Source organism: Pectinophora gossypiella, chromosome Z (genome assembly GCF_024362695.1).
Source record: "Pectinophora gossypiella chromosome Z, ilPecGoss1.1, whole genome shotgun sequence".
NCBI classification, from domain to species: domain Eukaryota; kingdom Metazoa; phylum Arthropoda; class Insecta; order Lepidoptera; family Gelechiidae; genus Pectinophora; species Pectinophora gossypiella.
In genome coordinates, this window is record NC_065433.1 from 20926396 (window position 1) to 20941510 (window position 15115).

General features: G+C 35.7%; 1 protein-coding gene across 2 annotated transcripts; it reads left to right on the forward strand.

Moving 5' to 3' along the window:
* Positions 1-818: 818 nt before the first annotated feature.
* On the forward strand, positions 819-14277 carry LOC126380634 (serine protease inhibitor 3/4). Of its 2 annotated transcripts, none has more exons than XM_050030180.1 (8): positions 819-975; positions 1847-1890; positions 10984-11105; positions 11214-11925; positions 12075-12280; positions 12486-12671; positions 12951-13089; positions 13770-14277. In XM_050030180.1, exons 2-8 carry the CDS (start codon positions 1872-1874, stop codon positions 13946-13948), a joined length of 1563 nt encoding a protein of 520 aa, XP_049886137.1. In that variant the 5' UTR covers positions 819-975; positions 1847-1871; the 3' UTR covers positions 13949-14277. The 2 variants fall into 2 exon arrangements, with proteins under 2 accessions (XP_049886137.1, XP_049886138.1); XM_050030181.1 differs by having other exon boundaries at positions 836-1008.
* Positions 14278-15115: the final 838 nt, after the last annotated feature.

Here is a 15115-nt window from a genome sequence, read left to right on the forward strand (position 1 = left end):
TACGAGTAGTCAAGGTTTAATTTTTCGTACTGGCTCCTGTTTATTATAAGTCTGACCCTGCCAAAATTTGATCCATTACATTGACTTTCCACATACGTTGTGAAGTTGAAATCAGATTGAAAAGTTTTGATCCATTACATTGACTTTACACATACGTTGTGAAGTTGAAATCAGATTGAAAAGTTTTGATCCATTACATTGACTTTACACATACGTTGTGAAGTTGAAATCAGATTGAAAAGTTCAAAAATCTAAATCTATGTTCTATTAGAAGAATCCGGCTCGTAGGTCGGATGTCAAAGGCTGGCATCTGAATTTTCTAAATCCGAACATAACAAAAAACGACCTTAATCTTTTATCTAATATAGGCATGAAACTGAAAATTCTAACAGCGCTTACGAGGCGGAAGAATTTCGATTTGCTGTCACCTTTAATACCTATGAATTTCTGTTCAATTTGAAGGGACGTGGATGTGGAAGGGAAAGGTTATTATTATATTTTTGCAAGTTACTACACTGTTTATACACTTCCCACTCTGAGTAGAAATATAATTATGATTACTTAATCAAAAGTTTTATTACATTTAATGATGCAGTATAGCTGTGTGCCATAGTAAACCAGCGTTTTACGATCCTAATTTAAATCTTCAATATTCTTCAAGAAATAACGTTGTAAAAATGTAAATGACTTGTCTGTTTATGTTTATGCACCCCAACTTGGATTATATATCTGGAACACACATCAAGCTTGCATCTTGGGGGTCAATTCTTCGTCTCCTGTAGTTTCTTCAAATATAACTGTTAATGTTAGATATAAAATGCGGCGGGCTGGCTTCCGCGCACGTCACTCTCGATCGAGCAGGGCGCATGCGCGGCCGCTCTTCCCGCGCTTTTTGATTTGACATTTAAAAACAAAAAGTGTTTAAGTTTTTAATTAGTGCAAGCGCGTCTCTTTGCAAGTGGCCAGTTGTATATTGTAAGTATTTTGAGCCGGTCAACTACCTCGAACGTAAGTAGGTCAGCTTGGCTTTGTTGTGAGCATTAACGGGTTACTCGCCTTGGTTTATGGTTAAGCTTTTACCGCAAACATTTAACTCTTTACTATAAATGTAACAATTTAAGCGCTTGCGATGAAATTTGAATAAGAAATCTGTTTCTATTATATTTCTGCTGTTTTTTTTATCAAATGTCTTGAGCAATTTTGCGAAATAAATGTAATATATAAGTAGTTTTAGAAACTCTATATTTTGTAAACTGCTTGTTATGAAGTAGCGATGGTGCTGGTGTATTTGTAGTCCTAAAAATAATAATGTTCGTCCTTCCCAACCGGTTTTCTACACCAAATAATTTGAGGAATTTTAAGTGTCAAAGCGGTAGCTCGCGCGTGCAACTCAGAACCTTTTTCCAATCGTGATGTCATTAAGTATAAATCTATAGAATAATACTAAGTAAATATTATCAGGATATATTTATATTTGCCAAAAGGATGAGATCAAACCAGTATCAACAAGTTAAATTCTACAAAAAACATCACTTAAATATTTTGCACATTATTACATGCAGAAATAAAAAAAATATTATAATAATAATCCTGTTCATGTATGAGGAGTTTTTATTACGAATATTAAAGTTGATTATGCGCAATGAGATTGTCTTGTTGTTTACCTTGTCCCTACTTTGTTATAATAAACGTTTAACTAGTTTGAAAATAATACACAGTCTGCCTTTGAAATATACACTTACTAATAATAGATAACATTCGAGCATTAAATCCGCTTTTTAATTTGGTTTAAATATAATTATCATTTATTTTTTTAACCATCATTTTTTTATTTTGTCTTTTTCAGTGTCCAGAGAAAAGCAGTTTTGATAATGCGCCAGTTAGTTTTGGGTAAGTTTTTTTTTTCACTTATAAATATTTTTCTGAATGGTAGGTAAGTACTTACTTAAAAATATTTTATTATCGAATATTTTTTTATTTTATTTTGTTAGGTTCTTCTCTAAATCGCAAATTATATAGTACTTATAGTAGATTTGCGTTAGTAGACAGTGAATAAGATCTCTGTGTATTTCCTTTCTAACGCTATGTAAAATTACGAACTTAATAATTTAACACGACACGACTACTTACACCCTGTTTATTATATAAAAAAAGTATGTGTAAACGGTTGATTTTTGAAGAAAGGTAATTAAAAATAGTTATGTAAAAACTTCTCAGATCATTCGCTCTATTGTAGCGTGCTGAGTAAATATTAAAATATTAATCAAAGGTATACAAAACATGCAATCAGTGTACGGCATAATGCCGTCATGCTCCGTGTCATCATATCCCACAGTTCTGTGCAACGCGGCAATCATTAGCTCTACGTATTTATATTAAAATGCCTTCTGCGCGTTACCGTTGCGGCAAATAAAAATTCAATGTTTTATTTATTAAATAATTCTCCCCTTTTATTCTTCGAAGTCAGTTCATTATCGATACAAAAGGTAGGGTGATAATACTTTACAAAAGCTGGTACCAATTAATACTATCTTGGTAGGTTGGACTCCCTATCATATTTATCATTAAGTAAGTAAATAGATTTGTATGCCTCAGATATATCCTTTGCCGGACACATTAGAGTAGGTACTTACTTCTTCTTCGACTTAAACGACAGAAACTCGGCAAACAACTGTAGCTTGTATTATATTTTACGAGTTCTTGAGTTTGTCAATTGCTGCGAATCACAACGTACACTTAGGTCTACTTTAACTCGATGTCTATTTATGAATGTTACCTAAGAATGATATCATCACTTGAGATTGAAGGATCGTCGTGTTTTACTCTGTTTATCACAGGATCAGAATCATTACTAAAAATATTCTACACAAATATAATTATAAAACGGAGCATCGTTTTGAATGTAGATTTACTTAATTGGAAATTATGCTTCTACGCCGGATGCTTGCGAAATTATTTCAGTAGGTAGGTACTTACATAATTATTTTAAAATGATTCGGCCATGATCAGATCATGGTTTGAAGTACATACATTACATTACCTATATAAAAATATATAAAGGTAATGTATATTTTACTGTTGGAATGATTGAGTGGCTTGTTGTTCCTTAGATATGTATATTTTTAATATGGATTTCTCTAGATTTCGTCAAATTGGTTACCTATTTGGTTCTAGGAATAAAGGTCTATGCTGCTATAAAAATAGAGTCTAATAAGACTTGGAAATCACAATTTTTCTAAAGAAAAGTGTTGTTATTTCCCCCACGTCGTTCGTATACAGCATATTAATATTGAATACAGAAACGCGTTCGCGACAATTGATTTGAATTGCCAACTTGTTTACCTACATCCGCTTGCCAGGGTACGAAAGTACAGTAGGATGCGCCGATACTAAAGTATGTTTGGTTTTTTTTACTCCAGGCAAATCTACAATAAGTGAGTTAAAAAAAAAGGTTCGTAACCTGAAGATTATAAATGAATAAGTACCTATAATATATTTAAGACAGAGCTAAAACTGAAAATGTCAGCATTAAAATGTGTATTATTCAACTGAGTCAGTCGACTTTGAAACCAAGCTCTGAAACACATTAAGTATTTCGACAAAACTAAGTTCTGATTGAACTCAGATCCGACAAAACCTGCCTCCGGCAGAAAGAACTCCGGTATCTCTCTCTATCCAAATGGGTTGCAGACGCGAAATTTATACATAGAGGCATGTTATCAAAAAGTACCTTCTTACGTAGATAGTGTCTACCTATACAGGTATTATAATATTCTGATAGATATTGCGCGGATAATTTGCAGTGAAGTGGAAATATATAGAATGGGTGTAGATATTATAGACCTCTGTCTACCCATTTGGGGATGCACGCGTGATGTTATGTCGTGTGCGTGGATAATATGAAGTATTCCTGAGGCATTTCATAGGTTATCTTAGAGGTGAACATAAGATTATAGGAAAAGTACTTTACTATGTATTCTAAAGGTCAATTTATGTTTCTTGTATAGGTACCTACTTACACGTTATTTATATTTTAGAAATGATCAGTCGGAATTTTAGTCGAGTAACTTAAAAAGCAAAAGATTTTGAAGAAAATACGAGTATATATCTTACGCCAAAGCAATGATCGCAATGTGGATTTTAATTTGTGTGAGAAACCATGTTTAATATAATAAGATTAATTGACCACCTATTAACAATAACATCATTCGTGTCTTCCAATATGTCCTTTTGTCCGGTAAGAAAATTATTGAGACCTAACGTTGCGTACTATTTACGATCCCATAATATTATTTCTAAATAAACTAGCTTTATTATTCAATTTATAACAAAACTTTGTATGGCTAGAGTAGATGAAATGGTATTAGGCCTAAGGAAAGGGTCGTGACCGTTACTGAACGCAAACGCCGGCCGCGAGACAATCTGTATTGGCAATTTCCGCACTTAGGACCCGTGTAATTGGTCCATTTGTTTCTTTAAGGGCAAAGGCCCTGGCGATTTACACACAGCTAGTATTTGCTACCAGATATATATGCATACGCCTGATTTTCTTAACGGCTCCCGTGGTCCAGTGGTTTATTGGGAGGACACGGGTTCAAATCCCGGTGGGGACATATCACGAAAAGCACTTTGTGATCTCTATTTTGGTTAGGACATTACATGCTTGACCTGATTGTCCGAAAGTAAGCTGATCCGTGCTTCGGAAGGCAGGTTAAGCCGTTGGTCGCGGTTACTATTTACTGATGCAAGTTAGTAGTGGTTACATGAGCCATGTCAGGGGCCTTTGGCGCACCAGGGTTGATGGGGTTGGTTTTTGTTTTACAAATTTTCTTTATTAAGATTTAAACATATAACAATGATGTAACGATAAAAACACAATTACATAAAAAATAAGAACATTAATCGTACTTACAGGCTAAACAACGCCTCTTAAAGTTAACTGCACTGCGGTGTATTACGGTTGGCAACACAAACTTTCATTCAACACCAAGGTACTGATATACAGAATAATATTAGTGTAAAACCAATAATAAAGATTCACATCAGACATGAAGAATACATAAATTATGGTTATTTAAGCCTACATATTATTTTTGTATGGGGTTGGTAATCCACCTCACAACCCACACGATAGAAGAAGAACATTTTCTTAAGATAAGATTTTTAGAAGGCTTTGTATTATTGTTTTAAGTAACGAGTATGCATTATGTGACGCAATCGAGGGCTCAAGTATTTACGTCAAGTACTTAGACGTTCATTTATTAATTGAGGCATTTAAATATTGCTATTCGTTACTTGATTATTTTTGTAAGTTTTGTAAAATGCCTGTTCAATTAAAATGCTTACCCAAATCGTTTTGTTGCTTATTATGAAATAAATAATTTGTTTGGTTTCATTGCCAAATACCTATGTAGTCGTCTTACGATGACATTGAAAAATAGCTAGTTTTTAGTGTATGACGCAATTCTTTTTTATGTGTAAAACATCAGTATATCAATGATGAATAAACTACATTGTAAAGCGATAATCTAAAAGCAATGTCAGATATCATAAACCTATCGTGTTGTCCACATGATCCTTCTACTACATGCCTTGATTGATAAGCAGCTTGCTTTTCATTCGAGACAGCAACAAACTAATATATGTTTTTTTTTTTTTATTTTTTTTTTACCTTAATGTTACCTATTTGACATATAATTTTCTAACGTTTATATTGAAAAGACATTTCATTACAATATATTTGTTAATTTTCTATTTTTATTCTATTGAATGCTATTGTAATTTATTTAATAATTTTATTTGTAATTTAATAATCTGTTATGTTTTAAATTCGTATACCGAAAGGTGCGACATATACGACATATATTATATTGTAACAACTCTTTTACCTATGTTGACGAATAAATGAATTTGAATTTGACCTTATGTTATCGGATAACAAAAGCGTTGTTTACGATTCAAGCTTGCAAATATAATTTGCATCTTCCATTACAACAAGATTACTATTAAACACAATTTAGAAAGAAAGAAAGATAACATTTATTTCCATATTGGACCCCACATCAACAAACTTAAATTTACAAATAACAAAGACGGGAATAATTAAAAATAATCAATCACCGAAAAAAAATATTCTTTCGGCTATCCGTAGGCTATAATAATCATATCTAGGCCAAAAAAATACCTTTTAAAAAAATATTCTAAAAAAGAATAGAGAAATAAATTAAACTGATGCGATCTATCAATCACACTTTTTTATACAAACCTAACTTGTCAAACCGAAACATATTTGAAATTGGAACATAGAATTTAAAAAAAATATGTACGGTCGAATTGAGAACCTCCTCCTTTTTGAAGTCGGTAAAAAGAAAACGAAATAAGAAATATAACACTTAACCGGCGTATTCTAATTATAATGTGAAGTGATTAATGTTCTCAACAGTGTCATAAAAATGCTCTATCGAAGATATACTTGTAAAATTTTAGTAGAAATATTTATGTTTAACTAGAGATCGATACTGGCCACCAATATCCCACTAGTTATGTCAATAAAAATATATAACCACCTTCCTGATACTATTAAAAATAAAACTAACGGAAATTCTTTTATAAAAACTAAAGTTGCTACTTATCACACAGTTAATGAATATCTATATCCTCCTAGGACCGAATGTTCTTTATAAATCCAAACCCCATTGTTTAACTATTGTGTCTGGAAATCTCGGTCTTAAGAGGTTAAAAATAATAAAGGAAAATGAATATTTTATATAATATGTCATAAATTAAATCATAATTAACATATAAAACACTACTTACTATCAACAGTGGCTGCAAGTTGTCTTTGATTACTTGTGGCTCTGCCCACCCCATTAGGGATTACGGGCGTGAGTTTATGTATGTATGTATGTAAAACACTACTTACTTACTCAAAAATATGTGCAATAATGTTGTTTAAATATAGTATGGTACATACAAATTTTATCACTGACTAATAATTAAGTACTTATGTTGTAATCTGTACCACTTGCAGTGCCCTTACCGGGTCTATCTTGATACTGTAATACTTACTTCTGTATTTTCATAACACCACATTTTGTACGAACACAATATGGTCGCAATAAAACATTTCTATTTCTACTGAATGGTTATTGAGAGGAAACTATAGTTAGAGATGACAAGAGGAACTAATGGGCAAGTGTATTTCATTGTGTAAAATTATTATTTTGTCGTGGTTTGGACTCGACGACTTTCCCAGGCGGTATGCGTTCGATAGAGAGCTGGGTATGGTTGGTAGAGCAACTCTTTAAGCTATCTTTTTATAAAAAGGAGAAATGTTTTAAGTGATTTCTTATGGAAAATTAGCGCTATTTGGAAAATTGACGAAAGAATTTCATAGAGATTTTTCTTGTACTTACTTACTTAACTATGTTTTGAGAGTCGTTACAATTCGCAAGTTTATTTGATTTTCTGTACTATGAGCGGACGCAGGCAAGGTTAGAAAATATTTCTTATATTTTAGCATGTTACTTATTATAAGCGTGTCTATGTGTAGATGTTGTAGACATAAGTATAGTAATTCTGCAATAGCCTTAGATCACAAGCCAATTTTAAAAATATTTATTTTTGCTTACGGATAGAAACCAGGGAAAGTGGCGGTAGTTGCTATCGGTACGGGTAATAGTACAATAGTGTAGGGTCACCCCAGTGCATTCACCGCGCGCAGCACCGTGCTTTACTTTTCCTGAGAGCCGCTTAGATACCGCCAAGCACTGCTTTTACAAGTTTCTATTAAACACACTAACACGTCAACAGTGTACGGGAGATAAAAACAGAGGGGGGGTCGTTCAAAAAGGCCACACCAAAGCAATTCATCTAAGAAAGCAATATTGCTATTTGACATTTGTTGTCATTACGCACTTACTTTTATATGCGCAAATGTCAAATTGAAATATTGCTTTCTTAGATGTATTGCTTCGATGTGGCCATTTTAACCCCCCAGTAGTACTTTCACCGTAGGCGTCCATAATTACAAACCACATCAGATCACATTGGTTGGGCAGAAATAAATTGTTCAGGTTCCAAATTGGGGATGATGTTTGAGCCACTTGTTCTATCTTTTATATTTATTTTAATAAGCCTAGCTACCCAAGGGAAACACACCAAAAAGACTTTCTTCATTAAAAAAAAAAAAAACAAATAATTAACAACTTTTTACTTTGGCTTGTGTGTGAATCCCGAACGATCATATTGACTTTTGTTTTTTTTAATAATTTTTTTCATATTTCTCATGCAATCGTGTATTATATGTACACCTATGTAGTTATATCGACATAAGTAGCTCCTTATGACCCAATAGTGATAAATGGCGTGAATTTATGCATGTATGTATCTTAACCATTGGTTAAGATACATACATGCGTTATATGCGCACATGGCTCAGACTGCAGAGAGCATGCGTGCGCAGGCGCCGCTTTTCACTGCAATCTTAAAAAAATAATTACATTAAACATCTAGTTATTCTTTTAACTATCTCAGCATGTTTGCATTTCATGCAATCAAGAGAAAGAGAAACAATAAAATATTATAAGATTTAAAACTAATATTAACTATAAAATACTATATATTTTTATTTGGTGGAATATGTCTGTATTTATTTTATCATATTACTTCTATGCCTGTCGTTCTACGCCTGTCTTGTTCTCTGTCGGCGTGTAATAAGAATCACTTAGCTCTCGTTATTGCGCTCGACTGACTTCTACCGGTAATGCACTTTGATTGGTTTGGAAAAAAACGAAAAATAACACGAAATGCAATCGCTGATGCACCTAGTTGCCGCCAACTTGCGCCTGAGTCTCACGAGACGCGTTTATGGCTCAAAATTGTGGGACGATTGGCAGGAAACACTTCGACATTCTTCGTTGGGTTGTCTATTTGTTCTTAATTGACAGGTTTTTTTTTAAGTTTTACGTGTTGTAGCCTATTCATCAGCTTACAAATAACGATGTAAGTATGTAAACAATCATTATATTTTTTACAAACATACTTACGAACTCCCACATTATATGACAAAAGAAGATACCTAAGTTAGATAATAATTTCGTATAGGTACTTTTCACCAATCAACCGCCCACAATCAACCCCCTCCGGTTGATTGAGGGGAGGCCTGTGCCCAGCAGTGGGACGTATATAGGCAGTTTATGTATGTTATGTCACTTTTCACATCGATACCATGTGTGTTTTATTAAAAAGCTTATATTAGAACAACATGGTAACGGAATGGAATGCCCCTGACATTGGAAGGCTGTCTTCAATTAACAGTTACGTACCAGCACATGTAAAATGCATCCATACCGTTACGTTCTGACTGTCGACCTACTAAGACCTATCGAGTTATCAATACGAAACCTGTCTGAGATAAGTAACTATCAACGGTTATAGTCGTAATCGTTAAGGATTATTATAATTTTTATGTAAGTACGAGTGAAATGGCACTCATTCCGGACTTTTTAGCAACGCGATAATTAAGTTTTTGGTCACTGAATAGAATGTCCTCCTTAAATAATGCAAATTTTGTGAAAGTAAACACAACTTAATGGTTTGTTTAGAATAACATTTAATCCCTAACAGGTTTATCTGAGGCCAGTCCGTTTACCGGAAAGTTTTATGTTATTGTTTGCAGATCGTCCGTTATTCTATCCTTGTGTGAACTCACGTCGTTTGCTTATATTTTGAGAAAAGGAAGTACTTAATTCAATAGCATATTTGAAGCATTTATAGTAAAGTAATAATAAAGTTTACAGTAACTAATCAAAATATAGAATTGTATATTTTTTCCTAATTATAAGTGTGCATGTTTGCCTTGTGTAAGGGCTATTATAACACGCCACGGTCACGCCGTCAACTTAAAGTCATCAAGATGTTTGGCAAGCCGATCCCTTGGGAGGAGCAAGTCAAATATCTCGGCGTAGTCTTAGATAGACGTCTTACTTTCAAGGCCCATATCAAACGTGTGCGCGATCGCGCCGCGTTTGTAATGGGCCGTCTTCACTGTCTCCTTAACAAGCGAAGTAAATTGTCCCTTAGGAATAAGGTGAAAATCTACACGACTTGCATCCGTCCGATCATGACCTATGCAGGGGTAGTTTTCGCTCATGCGAGTCCCTCTCAAATCCACCGTCTACAGGTAATACAAAATCGTTTCATGCGGAAAGCCACGGGAGCTCCGTGGTTCCTTCGCAATGAAAATCTGCACATTGACCTAGGTCTGCCAACCATTGCCCAATGGCTCAAATTAGCTTCCAAACGTTTTTTCGATTCTGCTCCGCACCACCCAAATCCCCTGGTAGTTGCGGCTTCCGAGTACATTCCGCTTAGGGACGGTACTGAAAAGTATCGGCGTCCGAAGGACGTAATATACGATCCCGACGTCCCGATCACTTTAGCCATAGAGGCAGCCAATCAGCTCGCGACACCAAACACTTCAGGACCCCGATACCGACCCCGCCGGCGTGGTCGACGATTTCCCTCATTCAGCGCTTATCGCTATCGACCCACTAGGGTCGATTAATTCTTTCAAATATTTTTCCTCTCAGACGACGCCCTGAGCCGAGGTTCGCGCCCAACTGGGCACCCTCAGGCCTGTTGTCTTAAACGTTGTACCGGGTGAGAGCCTTCAGCGCTCCCCATTTGTCCGGCCAAGTAGTTAATGCCATCTGCGGCAAATCTACAATAAGTCACGTCAAAAAAAAAAAAAATTTGCCTTGTGTAAGTTAATAGAAATAAATCCACATTTTGTAGTATTATAGACAGTGTTCCCACATAAAAAGTCACATTACAACTTGCACCAACTATTGGTGGGATACATACTTATACTGATTGACTTATTTTGTGCTGATACTGTTCGCGCATTCCCTCAGGTATCACTATACTGACCTTTATTGTTCATCCATGAGAAACTTAGTATTTTGTTTCGTTTGTTTCCAGTGCTATTGTTTGCGGCGGGGCTGGCGAGCGCACGGTGGGTGCGTCGCGCCCGCTCCGGACAACCCAGGGTTACCAGCTTCGTCGGAGAGGCTACCAACGAACTCTCCACCGCTATCTTCCAGGTAAACCTACACAAATTTAAGCCCGTAATACATTCAGAGGTAGACAGATATCGAGTAGGTCAGAGGTTTTTAAAAATAGCTAATTTAAATTATTTTCTTTTGTTTTAGGGTTACATTGACGATAACAGAAACATTGCATTCTCTCCTCTGGGCTACTCTGCTATCCTTGCCATCTTGGCTGAGGGTGCCAGCGGAGAGACCAGGGAGCAATTGGTTACAGCACTACATCTCCCTGACGATCCCAATCTCACCAGGAAAACCTACCGGTACATCATGGAAAGACTGAAAAACACCCACGAGTACAAATATAATCAACCAGAACTGAAGAACTTTTTCTATATCTACAAGAACTACACGATAAATGACAATTACAAAAAAATTTTAGAAGACTACTATCTAACTGAAGTAAGGTCTGTTGAGAAGTATAATGCAGAACAGCATCTTAAGCCCGATGATGACGATGATAACGATGATCAAAAACCTGAGTTCAACGCAAGTTTACCAGAAAAGAAGCCTGAGGATAAAATCGATGACATTCCAGAGCTTATGCCACCTAAAGAATCACAGGAAAAACTGATTTCCTTCGCGGTTGAAGATACGCCGGAGAAAGTGGACTTTGAGTACAAGCCAGCGAAGAATATCAAGGAAAAGATCAAGCTAGTGAAGACATACCCGAAGAAAGAAGATTCAGGAGAGGAAGAAGAGACTATGGTTGCGGTGGAAGCTAGAAACCACGCTAGGAGCCTTAAAGTTTTGGAGGATAAGAATGACATTACTTCTAGCATCTCTGTGAACAGCGTTGGAAAAAAATCAAACAAGGGTATGTTATTCATGACACTTAATTAAATGTAGTTGCCAATGGCGTATAATTTACTGTTGTACGTTGATACGCCTGTTCATAGTGCCCAGTTGTGAAAGAGACGACCATGAGGAGTATTCATTTATTTTTATAAAAAACTTTTTTCGCAGCCTCAGCCTCCAACTCCCTTATGATTATCTTCAACGGTATGTATTTCCGTGGTTCATGGAAGCAACCCTTCGAGATTGTTGAATCTGGTACCTTCTACAAGTCTAACACTGAGAAGAAGCAAGTGACGATGATGAAAACCAAGGGAACTTTCAAGACTGGGTCTTTGCCTGGCCTTGACAGCACAGCTATCGAACTGCCGTACGCAGTAAGTAACATAAAAAATATGGTACTAAGTATATTCGTTGCAACGATATACTTAACAACAATTGATTTGTTAGGATAATAACACGAACGTTTCTTTCTTTCTTTTTTTCTAAAGATAAAATAATTACTTACCAAAATGTTGTTACCGTGATGAAAAATATTATTTCGATTTATGATCATAATATGTGAAATGAATTACTTTTTAGGGTGATCGCTACGCACTTCTTCTTGTCGTGCCAGAGTCCCGTGATGGCCTTACCAGGTTGACCACCGACTTGCCAGTTGCGCCATTATCTGAGATTCAGGAAAGTCTTACTGAAGAGGAGCTCTTCGTCAGCCTACCCACCTTCTACATGGAGACTACCACTAAACCCGTTGCGGCTTTGGCTAAGGTTTGTTAAGACTTGTTTTAAAATAATAATAACCCACAAACAGATATCTGCCTATAGAATCTTCTACGTAGAATTTTGTCTGGAGCTCTAAGGCACAATTTGTCTTTCATAAATATCACTACATAATGTAAGTGAGCTTACATGGAACTAATTAAACAGAAGGCAAACGTCGTTGGTATGGCCTTTCAAAGACAAAATTGGAGACTGCTACATCGACAAGAGAGTGGCTTGTTGAATGAATAATGATAAACATTGACATAAGTGACATTGGTGTTACAGTTTGGGGTAAGCAGCATCTTCAGCCGCGACGCGGAGCTGTCTGGAGTGTCTGCTACCGAGGGTCTGTTCGTCCAGGAGTTAGTGCAGCACGTCGCCGTTCGCGTCGACAACGCTGACTCATCTGCCACCGAATTGACCGGTAAGCTCGTAGATAGAGTATCAGATAATGAACCAAACACATACACATAACATAAACATCATACATACGTCCTATTGCTGGGCACAGACCTCCCCTCAATCAACTGGAGAGGGTTCGTAGATAGAGTATCAGATAATGAACCAAGCGATTTAGTTGGGACATAAACTAAGGCTCGCAACCTTTATGGGTCACCGCGCGACAGGTAATTGGAGAACTGGCATACATTTTTTACGAAGTCCAAAAATGGATATAATGACAGGAGATCTGCTATTCGCCCGTTTGGTAAACAATGGTCAATTAATGTAAATGACACAATCCCTATGTCAATTTTTACGATACCGGGGAACATGTGTTTTTTATTTACACTCAGTTCAGCCTAGAAGCAATAGCTGCAGTTTAGAAAGATAAACAGAAACATTCCGGACGATGTGAGAATATGATACAGTAGGTAATAATCCAAGATGATGCATAGGTTTACTTTCATTGTACATACTTACGGGAATTTAATTCTTGTCATATTGTTCAGTGAATAATAATCTTGGAATTCCCATAAACTCTAAGTAAAAAAAAACAACTTATATTTTAACAGCACGAGGTATAAACAAGGAATATACTTCTTATTACTTTCTACCGTAGGGTATTCAGCATACTCCAAGTGCTAAGAATGCATTTTTTTACAGCTGGTGAACCGTCAGAGGCTTTGAAGAACATGCCACTGTCAGCTGCCAGTGTGAAGGCACCGCGCAAGTTCAACGTGGAACATCCATTCCTGTTCTTCATAGTGGATCGTATTGACAACCTCGTCGTCGTCGCCGGCAAGGTCGTTGACCCCCAGTACCCCACACCGTTCGAAATTTAATTATTTTGACAGTTTTTTAATTTCAGAATTCGGTTTATGCCTAACACTGTTATTTTTTTAAAGCTACGTAACTCTTTAAAAGATGTTAATACATAGTTTTTTTTTATAATGTGAGCCTAGAATTACATTTACATATTTATTTATTTACAAAGTACTTATTGTTGAGGTTATATTGCAATGTACAAGTAGATTTCCACAAATGAACCAGAAGCATTTGATAATGAAAAAGTACACAGCCTAGTTGTAAGTTAGTTTAAGTTTAATATTTATTTATTTTTTATAGATGTTGTGATATGCTTAAGATTAAATTATTTTCATTAAATAAATAATTGTTTGCTTTAAAGTGGTGCTGTAAAGTTCTGCCTACTATTTGCAAATCCATAAGTGTGAAGATACGTATGTTATGAAGTTATAGTAAACCTTTTTATTTTGTCAGATTATTCCCGCCTATCTATACTGACCAAATATAACTTTAGGGTACCTAGCCCAAACGTTGACGCCATAAAAGAAAAAATGATGGACGGGTGCTTAGCCAGCAGACATCCCTCCATGTATGTTCTTCCATTATATACGGATTAGGAGGTAGTATAGCCTACATAGTTAAGTTAGGGTCTTGGTTCTTGTATCACTACAAAAACACGTTCTTGAGTTATTTAATTAGATTTATTGCTGAATACGTGGAGCTTACAGAGTACCTTTAGAGTGAGACAAGTGAAACAAGATGTGAAATTATATGGAATAAAGAAATATTCCTCCACCATCTCAGACTGAGGGAAGGCCTGTGCCCAGCAATGAGTTGTGTATAGGCTATTATTTTCAACGTAAAATTCAATTTCAATTCAATTTGTGCTGAGGTATTAATTAATTAATTTATTTTATTTACTTAAGAATACTTTTATGCATTTTTCGCGGTAACCTCGCCCCGAATAAAACCAAAGGTGGTTAAGTGAAATAGAAGATGTTTAGCATGCAGGTTGCAAATTAAAAAGATAATTCTCAAGGAAACCTGCTCCCATGGAAAAACCGAAACAAAACTTGATTACTTCAACTGTACGGAGTAGGCATTGGATGAATATTAGATGTTGTAGCATTACGGGTTTTGTTAGGTAAGATATAGAGGTCAGAATCAAGTGACGGGTGGTGATAATATTACATTTTACTCTAAAC